At 59.2% G+C, this 21,863-nt stretch overlaps 2 protein-coding genes across 2 annotated transcripts; both read left to right on the top strand.

Moving 5' to 3' along the window:
• Positions 1–174: 174 nt before the first annotated feature.
• LOC136304644 (plasminogen activator inhibitor 1-like) lies at positions 175–9,685 on the top strand. The gene is made up of 9 exons (XM_066208139.1): positions 175–1,063; positions 1,332–1,594; positions 2,532–2,765; positions 4,450–4,644; positions 6,454–6,652; positions 7,585–7,685; positions 8,639–8,725; positions 8,839–8,922; positions 9,422–9,685. Exons 2-9 carry the CDS (start codon positions 1,333–1,335, stop codon positions 9,457–9,459), a joined length of 1,200 nt encoding a protein of 399 aa, XP_066064236.1. The 5' UTR covers positions 175–1,063; position 1,332; the 3' UTR covers positions 9,460–9,685.
• Positions 9,686–11,176: 1,491 nt separating this feature from the next.
• Positions 11,177–20,037, top strand: LOC136304642 (AP-1 complex subunit sigma-1A). The gene is made up of 5 exons (XM_066208138.1): positions 11,177–11,393; positions 12,560–12,738; positions 15,722–15,830; positions 16,636–16,773; positions 19,493–20,037. Exons 1-5 carry the CDS (start codon positions 11,202–11,204, stop codon positions 19,538–19,540), a joined length of 666 nt encoding a protein of 221 aa, XP_066064235.1. The 5' UTR covers positions 11,177–11,201; the 3' UTR covers positions 19,541–20,037.
• The last annotated feature ends 1,826 nt before the right edge of the window (positions 20,038–21,863 follow it).

The raw sequence follows: 21,863 nt of genomic DNA, 5'->3' as shown, positions 1-21,863 counted from the left end.
GCTGACAGCGCGGGGGTCACAGGGTCGTGGGAAGGGACAGGGACAGGGGCGGTGACGTCAGAGGGGGACACCAGTGGAAATCCCCCCCCTCCTCCCCCCCGCCCCCGCCCCGCCCTTTAAAGGCGCCGGCGGGGCCGGAGCGGCCCCAGAGCGGGACCGGGATCAGGACCGGGACAGCGGGACCGGGATCAGGACCGGGACAGCGGGACCGGGATCAGGACCGGGACAGCGGGACCGGGATCAGGACCGGGACAGCGGGGTCAGAACCGGGACAGCGGGACCGGGATCAGAACAGGGACAGCGGGACCGGGATCAGAACAGGGACAGCGGGACCGGGATCAGGACCGGGACAGCGGGGTCAGAACCGGGACAGCGGGATCGGGATCAGAACAGGGACAGCGGGACCGGGACAGCGGGACCGGGATCAGGACCGGGATCAGAACCGGGACAGTGGGACCGGGACAGCGGGACCGGGATCAGGACCGGGACAGCGGGACCGGGATCAGGACCGGGACAGCGGGGTCAGAACCGGGACAGCGGGATCGGGATCAGGACCGGGACAGCGGGACCGGGACAGCGGGACCGGGATCAAAACCGGGACAGCGGGACCGGGACCAGAACCGGGACAGCGGGACCGGGATCAGAACCGGGACAGCGGGACCGGGACAGCAGCATCGGGACCGGGACAGCGCGATCAGATCCGAGACCAGGACAGGGACAGTGGGATCGGGATCAGAGCCGGGAAAGGGATCAAAGCCGGGACCGGGATAGGAACCGGGACCGGAACACCGGACCGGGATCAGGACACTGGGACTGGGATCGGGACACCGGGAACGGCACCGAGACCAGGATCAGGACCAGAACTGGGACACCGGGACCAGGATCAGAACACCGGAACCGGGATTAAAACACCGGGACTGGGATCAGAGCACCGGGAACAACAGCGGGACACTGGGACCGGGATACCGGGAGTGGAACCAGGACCGGGACCAGGACCGGGACACCGGGAGCGGAACCGGAGCTGATTCTGGGGCAGCGGAACCGGGACTGAGACGGGTGAGAGGTGAGGGGACAGCGGGACTGGGATGGGACCGTTCCTGATGTCACCCCAAGTGTCACCTCGGTGACCCCCTGACCCTGGGGTCCCCTGGGAGGGGAGGAGGCTGCCTCAGTGTCCCCACTGTCCCCAGTGTCCCCAGTAACCCCCAGTGTCCCCAATGTCCCCAATAACCCGTGACGTCCCTCCAGGACGCGGCTGTCCCTGCTGTCCCCAATGTCCCCGCTGTCCCCGCTGTCCCCAATGTCCCCAATAACCCGTGACGTCCCTCCAGGATGCGGCTGTCCCTGCTGTCGCTGCTGTCCCTGCTGTCCCTGCTGTCCCCGGCGGGCTCGGGGACACCGGAGCCAGGCCAGGTGTCCCAGCTGGTGACAGATTTCGGGCTGCGGCTGTTCCGGGCGGCGCTGTCACCCCGAGGTGACACCAACGTGGCCCTGGCGCCCGTGGGGGTCACCTCGCTGCTGGTGGCCCTGCAGGTGGCCACGGCCGGGAGGGGACGGAGGCAGCTGGAGGAGGCCACCGGCTTCAGCATCGACGGTGAGGGGACAGGGGACAGCGCGGGGACACTCTGGGGACATTGTCACCATCGGGGGTGGGATTTGGGGTCATTGTCACCATCGGGGACACTTTGGGGTCATTGTCACCATTTGGGGACACTCTGGGGGCATTGTCACCATCGGGGGTGGGATTTGGGGTCATTGTCACCATTTGGGGACACTTTGGGGTCATTGTCACCATCGGGGGTGGGATTTGGGGTCATTGTCACCATCGGGGACACTCTGGGGTCATTGTCACCATCGGGGGTGGGATTTGGGGTCATTGTCACCATTTGGGGACACTCTGGGGTCATTGTCACCATCAGGGGTGGGATTTGGGGTCATTGTCACCATTTGGGGACACTTTGGGGTCATTGTCACCATCGGGGGTGGGATTTGGGGTCAGTGTCACCATCTGGGGACACTTTGGGGGCATTGTCACCATCGGGGGTGGGATTTGGGGTCAGTGTCCTCATTTGGGGACACTCTGGGGTCATTGTCACCATTTGGGGACACTCTGGGGTCATTGTCACCATCGGGGGAGGGATTTGGGGTCATTGTCACCATCTGGGGACACTTAGGGCTCATTGTCCTGATTTGGGGACATCTTGAGGTCGTTGTCCCCATTGTGGGTGGGATTTGGGGTCATTGTCCCTGTTGGGGACATGTCAGGGTCACTGTCCCCACTGGGGACACTTTGGGCTCATTGTCACCATTTGGTGACACCCCGAGGTCACTGTCCCCACTGGGGACCCTTTGGGGTCATTGTCCCCCTTTGGGGACATCTGGGGACATAACTTGGGGAGATTTGGGGACATCCCAAAACTCCCCAAATCTCCCCAATTTATGCCCCCAAAATCTGCCCAAACAATGTCCCCAAGCGTCCCCAAATGTCCCCGTGCCCCCCACCCCGTCGGTGACTCAGTTTCCCCCCGCAGCGCCGGGGGTCTCGGCCGAGCTGCGGGGGCTCCTCGCGGCCCTGCGGGGTCCCGGCCACGCCCTGGAGGTGGCGCGGGGACTCTTCGTGGCCCGGGGGGTGACACTGAGGCGACACTTTGTCACCCGCCTGCGGAGGGCGCTGGGACCCCCCCTGAGCCTCGGAGCCCTGGAGCCCGGCGCTGGGGAGGGGGCGAGGGGCGGCGTCAACGCCTGGGCGCGGCAGAGGACGCGCGGTGAGACCCCCGGGGGGGTTTGGGGAGGGGGTGAGGAGGGTGAGACCCCTTTTTGGGGGGATTTGGGGAGGGGTCGGGGGGTTTGGGACCCCCGGGGGGGTTTGGGGAGGGGGAGAGGGGAAGGGACCCCTTTTGGGGGGATTTGGGGAGGGGGCGAGCGGCAGGGACCCCTTTTGGGGGGATTTGGGGGGGGGAGAGGGGTTTGGGACCCCCGGGGGGATTTGGGAAGGGGGCGAGGAGGGTGAGACCCCTTTTTGGGGGGATTTGGGGAGGGGTCGGGGGGTTTGGGACCTTTGGGGGGATTTGGGGAGGGGGCGAGGGGCAGGGACCCCTTTTGGGGGGATTTGGGGAGGGGGAGAGGAGGGTGAGACCCCCGGGGGGGTTTGGGGTTTGGGACCCCCGGGGGGGTTTGGGGAGGGGGAGAGGGGAAGGGACCCCTTTTGGGGGGATTTGGGGAGGGGGCGAGCGGCAGGGACCCCTTTTGGGGGGATTTGGGGGGGGGAGAGGGGTTTGGGACCCCCGGGGGGGTTTGGGGAGGGGGCGAGGAGGGTGAGACCCTCGGGGGGATTTGGGGAGGGGTCGGGGGGTTTGGGACCTTTGGGGGGATTTGGGGAGGGGGCGAGGGGCAGGGACCCCTTTTGGGGGGATTTGGGGAGGGGGCGAGCGGCAGGGACCCCCGGGGGGGTTTGGGGAGGGGGCGAGGAGGGTGAGACCCCTTTTTGGGGGGATTTGGGGAGGGGTCGGGGGGTTTGGGACCTTTGGGGGGATTTGGGGAGGGGGCGAGGGGCAGGGACCCCTTTTGGGGGGATTTAGGGAGGGGGAGAGGAGGGTGGGACCCCCGGGGGGGTTTAGGGTTTGGGACCCCCGGGGGGATTTGGGGAGGGGGCGAGGAGGGTGAGACCCCTTTTTGGGGGGATTTGGGGAGGGGGCGAGCGGCAGGGACCCCTTTTGGGGGGATTTGGGGGGGGGAGAGGGGTTTGGGACCCCCGGGGGGGTTTGGGGTTTGGGACCCCCGGGGGGATTTGGGGAGGGGGCGAGGGGGTTTGGGACCTTTGGGGGGATTTGGGGAGGGGGCGAGCGGCAGGGACCCCTTTTGGGGGGATTTGGGGGGGGGAGAGGGGTTTGGGACCTTTGGGGGGATTTGGGGAGGGGGCGAGGAGGATGAGACCCCTTTTGGGGGGATTTGGGGAGGGGGCGAGCGGCAGGGACCCCTTTTGGGGGGATTTGGGGAGGGGTCGGGGGGGTTTGGGGACCCCCGGGACCCTTTTTTGGGGGCATCAGTGGGGTTTCTTTGGGACCAATGGGATTTTTCAGAACCAATGGGATTTTTGGGGACCAATGGGATTTTTCAGAACCAATGGGATGTTTTGGGGACCAATGGGATTTTTCGGGGACCAATGGGATTTTTTAGGAACCAATGGGATTTTTCGGGACCAATGGGGATTTTTCAGGACCAATGGGGATTTTTCAGAACCAATGGGGATTTTTTTGGGGACCAACGGGATTTTTTTGGGGTTCAACGGGATTTTTCAGGACCAATGGGGATTTTTCAGAACCAATGGGATTTTTTTGGGGACCAATGGGGATTTTTTGGGGGACCAATGGGACTTTTGGGGCTCAGTGACACCGGGGACACGCCCGGCACCACCGGAGGTGACAGCCCTGTCCCCCGCTGTCCCCGCAGGCCTGGTGACGGGGCTGGTGCCCCCCGGGGCGCTGGGACCCCGGAGCCGGCTGGTGCTGGCCTGCGCCCTGTCCTTCGGGGGGCTCTGGGGGGTCCCCGTGTCCCCCGAGGCCACGCGCGCCCGGCCCTTCCTGCGCCCCGACGGCACCGAGGTGCCCGTGCCCATGGTGGCGCTGGCGGGGCGCTTCCGCTGCGGTGAGACCTGCGGCGCCTGGGGGGGCACCTGTCACCTCGTGTGTCACCTCCTGTGTCACCTGTGTGTCACCTGCCACCTCCTGTGTCACCTGTGTGTCACCTGTCACCTCGTGTGTCACCTCCTGTGTCACCTGTGTGTCACCTGTGTGTCACCTGTCACCTCCTGTGTCACCTCCTGTGTCACCTGGGGGGCACCTGGGGCACCTGTCACCTCCTGTGTCACCTCCTGTGTCACCTGTGTGTCACCTGTCACCTCGTGTGTCACCTCCTGAGTCACCTGTGTGTCACCTGTCACCTCGTGTGTCACCTCCTGGGTCACCTGTGTGTCACCTGCCACCTCGTGTGTCACCTCCTGTGTCACCAGGGGGTCACCTGGGGCACCTGTCACGTCGTGTGTCACCTCCTGTGTCACCTGGGGGGCACCTGGGGCACCTGTCACCTCCTGTGTCACCTGGGGGTCACCTGGGGCACCTGTCACCTCGTGTGTCACCTCCTGAGTCACCTGTGTGTCACCTGTCACCTCGTGTGTCACCTGGGGGTCACCTGGGGCACCTGTCACCTCGTGTGTCACCTGGGGGTCACCTGGGGCACCTGTCACATCGTGTGTCACCTCCTGGGTCACCTCCTGTGTCACCTGTGTCACCTGTGTGTCGCCTCCTGGGTCACCTGGGTGTCACCTGTGTGTCACCTGTGTGTCACCTGTGTGTCACCTGTCACCTCGTGTGCCGCCTCGTGTGTCACCTGGGCGTCACCTGTCACCTCCTGTGTCACCAGGGGGTCACCTGGGTGTCACCTGTCACCTCGTGTGTCACCTCCTGGGTCACCTCCTGTGTCACCTGGGTGTCACCTGGGTGTCACCCGGGTGTCACCTCCTGTGTCACCTGCTGTGTCACCTGGGGCACCTGGTTGTCACCTGTGTCACCTGTCACCTGTGTGTCACCTCTGTCACCTCGTGTGTCACCTCCTGTGTCACCTGCGCCACCTGCTGGCACCTCCTCTCATCCTCCGTGTCACCTGCTGTCACCTCCTGTCATCCCCTGTCCCCCCCTGTGTGATCACCTGTCACCTGCTGTCACTCTGTGTCACCTTGGATCCCTCCTGTGCCACCCTGGGACCTTCCCCCCGTGTCACCCTGCCTGTCCCCGTGTCACCCCGTGTCACCCTGTGTCACCCTGGGGGTCCCCACAGTGACCCCAATGTCCCCAACGTCCCCAATGTCCCCTCAATGTCACCCCCAGGTGACCTGGAGTCACCCGCGGGTGTCCCCCCAATGTCCCCAATGTCCCCTCCCTGTCACCCCCCGTGTCCCCCAGTGTCACCTCCTGTGTCCCCCCAATGTCCCCAATGTCCCCAATGTCCCCCCAATGTCCCCTCTGACCCCTCAATGTCACCCCCAATGTCCCCAATGTCCCCTCACTGTCGCCCCTCGTGTCCCCCAATGTCACCTCCTGTGTCCCCCAAATGTTGTCCCCTCCCTGTCACCCCCCATGTCCCCCCAATGTCCCCTCCCTGTCGCCCCCAGGTGACCTGGAGTCACCCTCGGGTGTTCCCCCAATGCCCCCACTGTCCCCAACGTCCCCAATGTCCCCTCTCTGTCACCCCCAATGTCCCCTAATGTCCCCTCCCTGTCACCTCCCGTGTCCCCTCCCTGTCACCCCCAATGTCCCCCCAATGTCCCCTCCCTGTCACCCCCAGTGTCCCCTCCCTGTCACCCCCAATGTCCCCCCAATGTCCCCTCCCTGTCACCCCCAGTGTCCCCTCCCTGTCACCCCCAATGTCCCCTCAATGTCCCCTCCCTGTCGCCCCCAGGTGACCTGGAGTCACCCTCGGGTGTCCCCTTCACGGTGGCCGAGGTCCCCTACGCGGGGGGACAGGTGTCGCTGCTGCTGGCCGCGCCGCTGGCGCGCGCTGTCCCCATTGTCGCGCTGTCGCGGCTGCTGGACGCGCGCGCTGTCACCGCCTGGGTGACACGGCTGCGCCCCGCCCCCCGCCTGCTGCTGCTGCCCCGGTGAGAAACGGGGACACCTGGGGACACCTGGGGACAGCGGGGGACACCTGGGACACTTGGGGACACCTGGGACACCTGGGGACAGCGGGGGACACCTGGGACACTTGGGGACACCTGGGACACCTGGGACACCTGGGGACACATGGGGACAGCGGGGGGCACATGGGGACACCTGGGGACTTCTGGGGACACCTGGGACACATGGGGACATCTGGGGACACCTGGGGACATCTGGGGACAGCGGGGAACAGCTGGGACACCAGGGGACAGCTGAGGACACCTGGGGACAGCGGGGGACACCTGGGACACTTGGGGACAGCGGGGGACACCTGGGACACCTGGGGACAGCGGGGGACAGCGGGGGACACCTGGGGACAGCGGGGGACACCTGGGACACCTGGGGACAGCGGGGGGCACATGGGGACACCTGGGACACCTGGGGCACCTGGGGACACATGGGGACACCTGGGGACAGCGGGGGGCACGTGGGGACACCTGGGGACACCTGGGGACACCTGGGGACAGCGGGGGACACCTGGGACACCTGGGGACAGCGGGGGACAGCGGGGGACACATGGGGACACCTGGGGACTTCTGGGGACACCTGGGACACATGGGGACATCTGGGGACACCTGGGGACATCTGGGGACAGCGGGGGACAGCTGGGACACCAGGGGACAGCTGGGGGCTCCTGGGGACAGCGGGGGACACATGGGGACACCTGGGGGCTCCTGGGGGCTCCTGGGGACATTTGGGGACATTGGGGACATTGAGGATGTTGGAGACTTTTGGGGACATTGGGGATGTTGGGGACATCTGGGAGGTTTGGGGACATTTGGGGACATTTGGGGGGTTTGGGGGATTTGGGGACACTTGGGGACAGTTGGGGACAGCGCCGTGTCCCCCCAGGTGACCCCTGTCCCCCCCCCAGGTTCTCCCTGGAGACGTCCTGGGACCTGCGGGGTCCCCTGGAGGCCCTGGGGGTCCGCGACCCCTTCGACCCCGAGAGCGCCGACTTCACCCCCATGACAGGTACGGGCTGTCCCCAATGTCCCCAAGGTGTCCCCAATGTCCCCAATGTCCCCAAGGGTCCCCAATGTGCCCAGGATGTCCCCAAGGGGTCCCCAGGGGGTCCCCAATGTCCCCAGGGTGTCCCCAAGGGGTCCCCAGGGGGTCCCCAATGTGCCCAGGATGTCCCCAAGGGGTCCAGGGGTGTCCCCGAGGGGTCTGGTGGTGTCCCCAAGTGTCGCCAAGAACTCTGGGGGGTGTCCCCAGTGGCTTTGGGGATGTCCCCAAGTGTCCCTGAGTGTCCCCAAGGGGTCCCCAAGGTGTCCCCAAGGGCTCCGGGGGTGTCCCCAGCAGTTCTGGGTGTGTCCCCGAGTGTCCCCAAATGCTCTGGGGGTGTCCCCAAGGGCTCTGGTGGTGTCCCCAAGTGTCCCCAAGGGGTCTGGGGGTGTCCCCAAGTGTCCCCAAGGGGTCTGGGCGTGTCCCCAAGGGGTCTGGAGGTGTCCCCAAGTGTCCCCAAGGAGTCTGGGCGTGTCCCCAAGGGGTCTGGGGGTGTCCCCAAGTGTCCCCAAGGGGTCTGGGCGTGTCCCCAAGGGGTCTGGGGGTGTCCCCGAGTGTCCCCAAGGTGTCCCTGCGTGTCCCCAAGGGGTCTGGGCGTGTCCCCAAGTGTCCCCAAGGGGTCTGGGCGTGTCGCCAAGTGTCCCCAAGGGGTCTGGGGGTGTCCCCAAAGTGTCCCCAAGGGGTCTGGGAGTGTCCCCAAGGTGTCCCCAAGTGTCCCCAAGGGGTCTGGGGGTGTCCCCAAGGTGTCCCCAAGGGGTCTGGGGGTGTCCCCAAGGTGTCCCCAAGTGTCCCCAAGGGGTCTGGGGGTGTCCCCGAGGTGTCCCCAAGTGTCCCCAAGGGGTCCGGGGGTGTCCCCGCGGCGCCCCCGAGCGTCCCCAAGCCGTGCGGGCGTGTCGCCGTGACCCCGCCCCCTCCGGCAGGTGAGGCTCACCTGGCGCTGGGCCCGGTGCTGCACAAGGTGCGGCTGGAGGTGACCGAGAACGGCACCGCGGCGGCCTCGGCCTCAGGTGGGTGGTGACATCCGGGGACACCCGAGGTGGGGTCGGGACCCCTTTTTTGGGGGGGGTTTTGATTTGAGGGGGGGTCTCACTGTCTGTCCCCCCCCCCCCCGGTCCCGCAGCCGCGGTGGTTTATTCCCGCATGGCCCCCCCGGAAATCCTCATGGACCGACCCTTCCTCTTCCTCATCCGACACCGCCCCACAGGTTTGGGGGGCTTGGGGGGGGGGGTCTGGGGGGATTTGGGGGGAGTTGAGAGGGGTTTTGAGGGGGTCTGGGGGGAGTTGGGGGGGATTTGGGGGGTCTTGGCGGGTTTTGGGGGGGTCTGGGGAGGGTTTGAGGGAGTCTGGGGGGGTCTGGGTGTGGGGTTGGAGGGTCTTGGGGGGCTCTGGGGGGGTTTGGGGGGAAATTTGGGGGGAGTTGAGGGGATTTGGGGGGGCTTGAGGGTTTGGGAGGTGTCTTGGCGGTTTTTTGGGGGGCTCTGGGGGGTTTTGGGAGGATTGGGGAGGTCTGGGGGGGTCTGGGGCAGCCGGGTGTGGGGTTGGGGGGGGGGGGTCCAGCCCCCTTGGGTCACGGGGGGGTGGTCTGTGCCCCACAGATTTGGGTCTGGGGGTTTTTTGTCCCATTTATTTGGGGTCTGGGGGTTTCTGCCCCACAGATTTGGGTCTGGGGGGGAGCTCCCTGACCCCTCTTTCTCCCCCCACAGGGACCGTCCTCTTCGTGGGGCAGGTGACGGAGCCCTGAGCGCCCCAAATCGGGGTCACCCCAAACCTGGGACACCCCAAATCGGGGTCACCCCACACATCGGGGTCACCCCAAACCTGGGACACGCCAAATCGGGGTCACCCCACACATCGGGGTCACCCCACACATCGGGGTCACCCCACAGCGAGGGTCCCACGGGCTCTGGGGCAGCTGTAATTTATTGGGCAGAGTTTAATATATTAGGGGGGTCACCCCAAAAATTCGGTCACGTGGTCACTCGTGTCCTGGGGTCACTCGTGTCCTGGGTTTGGGGTCACTCGTGTTCTGGGGTCACTCGTGTCCTGGGTTTGGGGTCACTCGTGTCCCGGGGTTTGGGGTCACTTCTGACCTGGGGTTTGGGGTCACTCGTGTCCTGGGTTTGGGGTCACTCTAGTCCTGGGTTTGGGGTCACTCCTGACCTGGGGTTTGGGGTCACTCCTGTCCTGGGTTTGGGGTCACTCGTGTCCTGGGTTTGGGGTCACTCCTGACCTGGGGTTTGGGGTCACTCCTGTCCTGGGTTTGGGGTCACTCGTGTCCCAGGTTTGGGGTCACTCCTGTCCTGGGTTTGGGGTCACTCCTGTCCTGGGTTTGGGGTCACTCCTGACCTGGGGTTTGGGGTCACTCCTGTCCTGGGTTTGGGGTCACTCGTATCCCGGGTTTGGGGTCACAGGTGTCCTGGGGTTTGGGGTCACTCCTGTCCTGGGTTTGGGGTCACTCCTGTCCTGGGTTAGGGGTCACTGCTGTCCTGGGTTTGGGGTCACTCCTGTCCTGGGTTTGGGGTCACTCCTGTCCTGGGTTTGGGGTCACTCCTGTCCTGGGGTTTGGGGTCACTCCTGTCCCGGGTTTGGGGTCACTCCAGTCCTGGGTTTGGGGTCACTAGTGACCTGGGTTTGGGGTCACTCCTGTCCTGGGTTTGGGTTCACTGCTGTCCCGGGTTTGGGGTCACTCCAGTCCTGGGTTTGGGATCACTCCTGTCCTGGGTTTGGGGTCACTCCTGTCCCGGGTTTGGGTTCACTCCTGTCCCGGGTTTGGTGTCACTCCAGTCCTGGGTTTGGGGTCACTCCTCTCCCGGGGTTTGGGGTCACTCCAGTCCTGGGTTTGGGGTCACTCCAGTCCTGGGTTTGGGGTCACTCATGTCCTGGGTTTGGGGTCACTCCTGTCCTGGGTTTGGGGTCACTCCTGTCCTGGGGTCACTCCTGTCCTGGGTTTGGGGTCACTCCTGTCCTGGGTTTGGGGTCACTCCTGTCCTGGGGTCACTCCTGTCCTGGGTTTGGGGTCACTCGTGTCCCGGGTTTGGTGTCACTCCAGTCCCGGGTTTGGGGTCACTCCTGTCCCGGGTTTGGTGTCACTCCAGTCCTGGGTTTGGGGTCACTCGTGTCCCACTGGGCTGCCTGAACCCCAGAACCCCAACTTTCCCTTTTTCCCCCCAAAATTCCGCCCTCGGTTGCCATAGCAACGCCCGCATCGCCCCATCACCCCGTTGCCTAGACAACAGCCACGCCCCCTCAGCGTTACGCCACGCCCCCTCCCCGTTACCACGGCAACTGTCGCCCCCTGGCGGGAAGCGCATCTTGGCTGCCTTGGTGATAAGCCACGCCCCCTCCGCGTTGCTGTGGAAACGCCCCGCCGTATTGGCGGGAAGCCTTTCGTCCTAACCCACGCCCCTTTGCGTTGCCATGGCGATAAGCCCCGCCCCATTTTATTTCCATGGGAACAAGCCGCGCCTCGTGGCGCGCCGGCGCATGCGCGGTGACGTCACACCCGGAAGCGGCGGGCCCGGCGCGGCGCTGCCGGAGGCGCGGAGCGACCCCGTCCGACCCCCCCCCCCCCTCGACCCCCGGGACCCCTCCGGGACCCCCCCTGACCCCCCCGGCCCCTCCCGGCCCCCGGCCCCGGCCCCGGCCGCGGCCCCTCCCGCGGGACACGGCGCCATGGTGAGTCACGTGGTACGGGGAGGGGCGGTCACGTGGTGCGGGGAAATTTTGGGGGAAGGGGGGGTGGTGGTCGTGACCTGGGCTGGGTGACCTTTGACCTCGGAGCACGTGAGCTCGGGTTCCCACGGGGGGGTGGGGACGAAGCCCCCTCCCTCCCCCTCCTTTTTCCCGGTAGCACATGACTGTCCAGGCCACGCCCCCCCAATTACCATCTCAGACCCCTCCCCCCATCAGGGGACCTCCCCCTTTGCCTCGTACCCAACCCCCAAAATTCCCCCAAATTCCCCCAAATTCCTTCCCAAGGCCCCCAAGCCCCCCAAAAATCCCATCCCAAAGTCCCCAATTCGCCCAAAATTCTCCCAAATTCTTTCCCGAGCCACCAAACCTTCCCCAAATTCATCCCCAGACCCCAAATATCTCCCCAGACCCCCCAAAACTCCTCCCCGAGCACCAAACCTCCCCAAAATCCCATCCCCAGACCCCCAAACCCCTCCAAAAACTCCTCCAAATCCCCCCAAAATCTCCCTGAAACCCCCTCAAAACCACAAGTCCCCTCAAAATCCTCCAAAACTCCCTCGAATCCCCCAAATTTCCCCCCAAAACTCCTCCAAATCCCCTCAAAACTCCCAAATTCGCCCCCAAACTGCTCCAAAATTCCCCAAAATCCCTCCTAAATTGCCCCAAATCTCTTCCCAGATCCCCCCAAAACTCCCCCAAATCCCCTTTAAAATTCCCTCAAAACTGCCCCAAATCCCCCCAAAACTCCCCAAAATCCCCCCCAAACTGCCCTAAAATCCCCTCAGAAATCCCCCAAATCCCCCCAAAACTCCCAAATCCCCCCAAACCGTCCCAAATCCACCCGAAATTCCCCCAAAACTCCAAAATCCCCCCAAACCATCCCAAATCCACCCGAAATCCCCCCAAAACTCCAAAATCCCCCCCAAAACTGCTCCCAAATTCCCCCAAAACTCCCCGAAATCCCTCCTAAACTGCCTCAAATCTCTTCCCAAATCCCCCCCCCCAAAACTCCCCCAAACCCCCTTTAAAATCCCCCCGAAAACTCCTCCGAATCTCCTCAAATCCCCCCCCCCCAAACCCCTTCCCAGTGCTCCCAGTCCCCTCCCAGTGCTCCCAGTCCCCTCCCAGTGCTCCCGTCCCCCCCCCAGATGCGGTTCATGCTGCTGTTCAGCCGCCAAGGGAAGCTGAGGCTGCAGAAGTGGTACCTGGCCACGGCCGACAAGGACAAGAAGAAGATGGTGCGGGAGCTGATGCAGGTGGTGCTGGCCAGGAAACCCAAAATGTGCAGTTTCCTCGAGTGGAGGGACCTCAAGGTGGTCTACAAGAGGTAAAGAAACCGTTCCAAAAAAAAAAAAAAACTTCGCAGTTTGAGCTTTTTTTTGGGCCACGATCGGGTGGACCGTGATGGGTTAACCATCATGAGTTGACCATGGTTGGGTTGACCATCATGAGTTGACAATGATCAAGTGGACCGTGATGGGTTGACCATCATGAGTTGACCATGGTTGGGTTGACCATCATGAGTTGACCGTGATCGGGTGGACCATGATGGGTTGACCATCATGAGTTGACCACGGTTGGGTTGACCATCATGAGTTGACAATGTTCAAGTGGACCATGATGGATTGACCATCATGAGTTGACCACAGTTGATTTGACCATGGTTGGGTTGACCATGATCAGGTGGACCGTGGTGCGTTGACCATCATGAGTTGACCATGATCAAGTGGACCATAATGAGTTGACCATCATGAGTTGACCACAGTTGGCTTGACCATGGTTGGGTTGACCATCATCAAGTGGACCGTGATGGGTTAACCATCATGAGTTGACCATGGTTGGGTTGACCATCATGAGTTGACCGTGATCGGGTGGACCATGATGGGTTGACCATCATGAGTTGACCACGGTTGGGTTGACCATGATGAGTTGACCATGATCGGGTGGACCATGATGGGTTGACCATCATGAGTTGACCACGGTTGGGTTGACCATCATGAGTTGACAATGATCAAGTGGACCGTGATGGGTTGACCATCATGAGTTGACCATGGTTGGGTTGACCATCATGAGTTGACCGTGATCGGGTGGACCATGATGGGTTGACCATCATGAGTTGACCACGGTTGGGTTGACCATCATGAGTTGACAATGATCAAGTGGACCGTGATGGATTGACCATCATGAGTTGACCATGGTTGGGTTGACCATCATGAGTTGACCATGATCGGGTGGACCATGATGAGTTGACCATCATGAGTTGATCATGGTTGGGTTGACCATCATTAGTTGACCATGATCGGGTGGACCATGATGGGTTGACCATCATGAGTTGACCACGGTTGGGTTGACCATCATGAGTTGACAATGATCAAGTGGACCGTGATGGATTGACCATCATGAGTTGACCATGGTTGATTTGACCATGGTTGGGTTGACCATGATCAGGTGGACCGTGGTGCGTTGACCATCATGAGTTGACCATGATCAAGTGGACCATAATGAGTTGACCATCATGAGTTGACCACAGTTGGCTTGACCATGGTTGGGTTGACCATCATCAAGTGGACCGTGATGGGTTAACCATCATGAGTTGACCATGGTTGGGTTGACCATCATGAGTTGACAATGATCAAGTGGACCGTGATGGGTTGACCATCATGAGTTGACCATGGTTGGGTTGACCATCATGAGTTGACCACAGTTGGCTTGACCATGGTTGGGTTGACCATCATCAAGTGGACCGTGATGGGTTAACCATCATGAGTTGACCATGGTTGGGTTGACCATCATGAGTTGACCATGATCTGGTGGACCATGATGGGTTGACCATCATGAGTTGACCATGGTTGGGTTGACCACCATGAGTTGACCAAGGTTGATTTGACCATGGTTGGGTTGACCATCATGAGTTGACCATGATCGGGTGGACCATGATGGGTTGACCATCATGTGTTGACCATGATCAAGTGGACCATCATGAGTTGACCATCATGTGTTGACCACAGTTGGGTTGACCACGGTTGTATTGACCATGATGAGTTGACCATGATCAAGTTGACCATCATGAGTTGACCATGATCAGGTGGACCATGATGGGTTGACCATTATCAAGTGGACCATGATGGGTTGACCATCATGAGTTGACCATGACCAGGTGGACCATGATGAGTTGACCATCATGAGTTGACCGTGGTTTTGTTGACCATCATGAGTTGACCATGATCAGGTGGACCATGATGAGTTGACCATGGTTGGGTTCACCGTGATTGGCTTGACCATGGCGAGTTGACCATGATTGGATTGACCATGATTGGGTTGACCATGATGGGTTGACTGTGGTTGCGTTGACCATGGTTGAATTGACCATAATGAGTTGGTCATGGTTGGGTACACCATGGCAAGTTTGCCATGCTTGGATTGACCATGATGGGTTGACCGTGGTTGGGTTGACCATGATGGGTTGACCATGGTCAAGTTCACCATGATGAGTTGACTATGTTGTGTTGACCATGATGGGTTGACCATGGTTGAGTTGACCATCATGGGTTGACCATGATGGTTGGGTTGACCATGGTTGGCTTGAGCATAATGGGTTGACCATGGTTGGCTGGACCATTGGGGTTGGGTTGACCACGATGAATTGATCATGGTTGAGTTGACCATGGTTGAATTAATCATGATGAGTTGACCATGATTGGCTTGACCATGATGGATTGACCGTGGTTGGCTTGACCATGGTTGGCTTGACCGTTGTGGTTGGATTGACCACGATGAATTGATCATGGTTGAGTTGACCATGGTTGAATTGACCATGATGGGTTGACCATGAGTTGACCATGATGGATTGACCACTGGTAGCTTGATCGTTGTGGTTGGGTTGACCATGATGGGTTTGCCATGGTTGAGCTGACCACCATGGGTTGACCATGACAATTGGGTTGACCATGGTTGGCTTGACCATGAGTTGACCATGACGGATTGACCACGGTTGGCTTGACCGTTGTGGTTGGGTTGACCATGATGGTTGGGTTGACCATGATGGTTGCCTTGACCATGGTTGGCTTGACCATAATGAGTTGACCATGATGGGTTGACCATGATGTGTTGACCATGATGGTTGGGTTGACCATGATGGTTGGGTTGACCATGATGGTTGCCTTGACCATGGTTGGCTTGACCATAATGAATCGGCCATGGTTGACCATGGCTGGCCTGACCACGGTGACACTGGGGGGGGTCTCCTCGAGGCCACGCCCCCACGCCCCGGTGGCCTTTGGTGACATCCCCAGCGCCGTGTTGTCCCCCAGGTACGCCAGCCTCTACTTCTGCTGCGCCATCGAGGGCCAGGACAACGAGCTGATCACGCTGGAGCTCATCCACCGCTACGTCGAGCTGCTGGACAAGTACTTCGGCAGCGTGAGTGGGGACACGGCCCGGGGTCACCTCGGGGTCACCAGAAACATCTCAGGGACATCAGGGACACCCTGGGGACGTTCCGGGGTCACCTCGGGGTCACCAGAAACATCTCAGGGACATCAGGGACACCCTGGGGACGTTCCGGGGTCACCTCGGGGTCACCAGAAACATCTCAGGGACATCAGGGACACCCTGGGGACGTTCCGGGGTCACCTCGGGGTCACCAGAAACATCTCAGGGACATCAGGGACACCCTGGGGACGTTCCGGGGTCACCTCAGGGTCACCAGAAACATCTCAGGGACATCAGGGACACCCTGGGGACATCCCGGGGTCATCAGGGACACCTCGAGGTCATCAGGGTCACCTCAGGGACATCCCAGGATCACCAGGGACACCTTGAGGACATCCCGGGGTCACCAGGGACATCTTGGGGTCACCAAGGACACCTCAGGGTCATCAAAGTCACACTGGGGACATCCTGGGCTCACCAGGGACATCTCAGGGCCAGCCCAAAGTTCTCCAGATGTCTCCCAAGGGCCACCAGGAGTCCCCCAGGACCACCAGGACCATCCCAAGGGCCACCAGGAGCCCCTCAAGGCCACCAGGGCCACCCCAAAGTCCTCCAGGAGCCACTCAGGGCCACCAGGACCACTCCAAGTGCCACCAAGAGCTCCTCAGGGCCACCTCAAAGTTCTCCAGGAGTCCCCCAAGGGCCACCAGCACCCACCCCAATGTCCCCCCCACCCCAGCCCAGATCTGGGGGCGTCCCCCGGGTGACCAGGTGACCTCCTCCTGGCGGCCAGGTGTGCGAGCTGGACATCATCTTCAACTTCGAGAAGGCCTACTTCATCCTGGACGAGTTCGTGATGGGCGGCGAGATCCAGGACACCTCCAAGAAGAGCGTCCTCAAGGCCATCGAGCAGGCTGACCTGCTCCAGGAGGTGGGGACACCCCGAAAACATCACCTGGGGACCATCGGGGGGGTGGTGGGGAGTCCAAAATCACCTGGGGACCATCGGGGGGGTGGTGGGACTCCAAAAATCACCTGGGGAGCATCGGTGGGGTGGTGGGACCCCAAAATCACCTGGGGAACATCGGTGGGGTGGTGGGACTCCAAAAATCACCTGGGGACCATCAGTGGGGTGGTGGGACTCCCAAAATCACCTGGGGACCATCGGTGGGGTGGTGGGACTCCAAAAATCACCTGGGGACCATCAATGGGGTGGTGGGACCCCAAAAATCACCTGGGGACCATCGGTGGGGTGGTGGGACTCCAAAATCACCTGGGGACCATCGGTGGGGTGGTGGGACTCCAAAAATCACCTGGGGACCATCGATGGGGTGGTGGGACCCCAAAAATCACCTGGGGACCATCGGTGGGGTGGTGGGACCCCAAAATCACCTGGGGACCATCGATGGGGTGGTGGGACCCCAAAAATCACCTGGGGACCATCGGTGGGGTGGTGGGACTCCAAAAATCCAGAATCTCTGGGGAGGGGCGTGGGGGGGGACCCCAAACTGGGATTAAACCCCCCCAAACTGGTTTGTACCCCCCCAAACTGGTTTTTAGCCCCCCCAAACTGGTTTTTAACCCCCCCAAACTGGTTTGTAACCCCCCCAAACTGGTTTGTAACCCCCCCAAACTGGTTTTTAGACCCCCAAACTGGTTTTTAGACCCCCAAACTGGTTTTTAGCTCCCCCCAAACTGGTTTTTAGCCCCCCCCAAACTGGTTTGTAACCCCCCCAAACTGGTTTTTAGCCCCCCAAACTGGTTTGTAGCCACCCCCAGACTGGTTTTAGACCCCCCAGACTGGTTTTTAACCCCCCCAAACTGGGATTAGACCCCCCAGACTGGTTTTTAACCCCCCCAAACTGGTTTTAGCCCCCCCAAACGGGTTTTTAGCCCCCCAAACTGGTTTTTAGCCCCCCCAAACTGGTTTTAGGCCCCCCAGACTGGTTTGTACCCCCCAAACTGGTTTTTAGGCCCCCCAGACTGGTTTGTACCCCCCCAGACTGGTTTGTGCCCTCCAAACTGGTTTGTACCCCCCCAAACTGGTTTTAGCCCCCCCAAACTGGTTTGTACCCCCCCAGACTGGTTTGTACCCCCCAAACTGGTTTGTACCCCCCCAGACTGGTTTGTACCCCCCAAACTGGTTTTTAGCCCCCCCAAACTGGTTTGTAGCCACCCCCAGACTGGTTTTAGACCCCCCAGACTGGTTTTTAACCCCCCCAAACTGGTTTTAGCCCCCCCAAACTGGTTTTTAGCCCCCCAAACTGGTTTTTAGCTCCCCCCAAACTGGTTTTTTAGCCCCCCCCAAACTGGTTTTTAGCCCCCCCAAACTGGTTTTAGCCCCCCCAAACTGGTTTTAGCCCCCCCAAACGGGTTTTTAGCCCCCCAAACTGGTTTGTAGCCCCCCCCAAACTGGTTTTAGCCCCCCCAAACTGGTTTGTAGCCACCCCCAGACTGGTTTTAGACCCCCCAGACTGGTTTTTAGCCCCCCAAACTGGTTTGTAGCCCCTCCAAACTGGTTTTTAGCCCCCCCAAACTGGTTTTTAGCTCCCCCCGACTGGTCCAGCCCCCCCCGTTTCGCTGCAGAGCTCGGGGGGGGGGCAGCAGCTGCAGGGAAATGAGTCACCGTGACCCCCCCGTGTCACCTCCCCCCGTGTCACCTCCCCCGGTGTCACCTCCCCCCGTGTCACCTCCCCCCGTGTCACCTCCCCCGTGTCACCTCCCCCGTGTCACTCTCCTGGACACGTGTCACCTCCCCGGACATGTGACATCCCCCCCCACAATGTCCCCTGGTGTGCCCCCCAACCTGTGATGTCATCAGTGTCACCCCACCCCCCCCCCCCATCCGGACACGGGACACCCCACCCCCAAAATTTGGGGACAATTCCCCCTTTGTCCCCTCCCCCAGAACCCCCCAAATTTTGGGGTCGTCCCCCCCCATTTCCCCCCCAAATTTTGGGGTCGCCCTCCCCATTTCCCCCCAAATTTTGGGGTCGCCCCCCCCCCATTTCCCCCCCAAATTTTGGGGTCGTCCCCCCCCCATTTCCCCCCCAAATTTTGGGATCTGTCCCCCCATTTACCCCCCAAATTTTAGGGGGTTCCCCCCACCCTTTCCCCCCGAAATTTCGGGGTCGCCCCCCCATTTCCCCCCCAAATTTTGGGGTCGCCCCCCCATTTATCCCCCAAATTTTGGGGTCACCCCCCATTTCCCCCCGAAATTTTGGGGTCGCCCCCCCCATTTCCCCCCCAAATTTTGGGATCGCCCCCCCCCGATTTCCCCCCCAAATTTTGGGATCTGTCCCCCCATTTACCCCCCAAATTTTGGGGTCGCCCCCCCCCATTTCCCCCCCAAATTTTGGGGTCGTCCCCCCCCATTTCCCCCCAAATTTTAGGGTCTCCCCCCCATTTATCCCCCAAATTTCGGGGTCGCCCCCCCCCATTCACTCCCCAAATTTTGGGGTCACCCCCCATTTCCCCCCAAATTTCGGGGTCGCCCCCCCATTTACCCCCCAAATTTAGGTTTTTTGTCCCCCCCCCCAAATTTTTAGGGTTCTCCCCCCCCTCCCCCTTCACCCCCCCCTCCCCAAATTTCGGGTTGTGCCCCCCCCCATCAATTTAACCCTTTCTTTCCCCCCCCCCTCTCCTTTTAGGAAGACGAATCCCCCCGGAGCGTCCTGGAGGAAATGGGGCTGGCGTAGCCCCGCCCCCTCCAACAATTTTGGGGACCCACCCCCCCAAAAAAAAAACCTCCCAAAATTTTGGGGACCCCTCCCCCTCCCACCAAGGGACCAATCGCAGCCTGGAGAAGAACGAGATGTGGGGAGGGGGGAGGGGACAAACCCCCCCTGCGACCCCCCCAAATTGTAAATATATCTATAAAAACGGGGGGGGGGTCCCCAAATTTTTTTTTGGGGGGGTCCCCAAATTTTTTTTGGGGAGGGGGGAGTCCCTAAATTAATTTTTTTTTGGGAGGTGGAAGTCCCTAAATTAATTAATTTTTTTTTTTGTCCCCAAAATTTTTAGGGGTTGGGGGGGGGAATTTCCTTCGGAGGTTTTTTTTTTCCACCCCCCCCCCAAAAAAAAAAATAAAATTTGGGGTGGGACCCCCTCCCCCCAATTTAATTATGGGACCACGGCCTTTCCCACCCCCCCTAAAAAAACCCCAAAATTTGGAATAAAACCTGTGAAGAATCGACTGAATTTGGTGATTTTTTGGGGGGGTTTGGGGAGGGGGGGAAAGGGGATTTTGGGGAGGGGTCGGTTTGTTCCTTTTTGGGGTCGTTTTCTTCGGTTTTGGGGGTGGTTTGAGCTCATTTCGGGGTAAAATAACTCATTTCGGGGTGGTTTTATCCCATTTCGGGGTGATTTTATCCCTTTGGGGGTTATTTAGCTCTTTTTGAGGTTATTTTATCCCATTTTGGGGTGATTTTACCCATTTTTTGTGTTATTTTACCCATTTTGGGGTGATTTTACCCATTTTTTGTGTTATTTTATCCCATTTTGGAGTGATTTTATCCAATTTTTAAGGTAATATCCCTTTGGGGTTATTTAATTCTCTTTGGGGTGATTTTACCCATTTTTTGTGTTATTTTATCCCATTTTGGGGTTATTTTACCTCATTTTGGGGTGATTTTATCCCATTTTTGAGGTAATTTTTTTTTCCCTTTGGGGTTATTTAATTCTTTTTGCAGTTATTTTATCCCATTTCGGGGTGATTTTACCCATTTTTGAAGTAATTTTATCCCTTTGAGGGTTATTTAATTCGTTTTTAGGTTATTTTACCTCATTTCGGGGTAAAACAACTCATTTTGGGGGGTGATTTTATCCAATTTTGGGGTGATTTTATCCCTTTGGGGTTATTTAATTATTTTTTAGGTTATTTTATCCCATTTTGCAGTTATTTTATATCCGATTTCGGGGTGATTTTATCCCATTTTGGGGTGATTTTCCCCATTTTTTGGGGTTATTTTGCCCATTTTGGGTTTATTTTACCCATTTTTGCGGTTATTTTACCCCATTTTGGTGTTATTTTACCCCATTTCGGGTTATTTTGCCCATTTCGGGGTGATTTTATCCCATTTTGGGTTTATTTTACCCATTTTGGGGTGATTTTAACCATTTTTGCGGTGATTTTACCCATTTTGATGTTATTTTACCCCATTTCGGGTTATTTTGCCCATTTTGGTGTTATTTTACCCCATTTTGGGGTGATTTTACCCGTTTTTTTGCGGTTATTTTACCCATTTTTGGGGTTATTTTACCCAATTTTGGTGTCATTTTACCCAATTTTAGAGTTATTTTGCCCAGTTTTGGTGTCATTTTACCCAATTTTGGGGTCATTTTACCCTTTTTTTGAGGTTATTTCACCATTTTGGGGTTATTTTGCCCCATTTTGAGAGTTATTTTACCTACTTCGGGATGATTTGACCCATTTTTGAGGTGATTTTACCGGGTTTGGGGGTTATTTTACCTCTTTTTGGGGTTATTTTGCCTCATTTGGGTTTTTTTGGGTTTTTTTCAGATTATTTCACCCAATTTTTGACGTGATTTTACCCTCTTTGAGGTTATTTTATCCCGTTTTTTATCCCGTCTTGGAGTTATTTTATCTATTTTGGGGTTATTTTACCCAATTTTGGGGTTATTTTACCCAATTTTGATGTCATTTTACCCAATTTTGGAGTTATTTTACCCAATTTTGGGGTCATTTTACCCTTTTTGAGGTTATTTCACCTTTTTTGGGGTTATTTTTGCCCCGTTTGGGGTTTTTTTACACCGATTTCGGGATGATTTGACCCATTTTTGAGGTGATTTTACCGGTTTGGGGGTGATTTTACTAATTCGGGGATGATTTTACTCTTTTTTGAGGTGATTTTACCCCTTTTTGGGGTCATTTTATCCCTTCTAGGGGCTGTTTTACCCCTGGGGGTCCCAAATTTCCCCCCCGGGGGTCCCAAATTTCCCCCCCGGGGGTCCCAAATTTCCCCCCGAGGATCCAAATTTCCCCCCCGGGGACCCAAATTT

Source organism: Chamaea fasciata, unplaced genomic scaffold (assembly GCF_029207755.1).
Source record: "Chamaea fasciata isolate MVZ Bird 193981 ecotype frontalis unplaced genomic scaffold, bChaFas1.0.hap1 SCAF_137, whole genome shotgun sequence".
Taxonomy (NCBI): Eukaryota; Metazoa; Chordata; class Aves; order Passeriformes; family Sylviidae; genus Chamaea; species Chamaea fasciata.
Note: the sequence above shows the minus strand (reverse complement) of the source record. Positions and strands in the feature narration are given on the sequence as shown.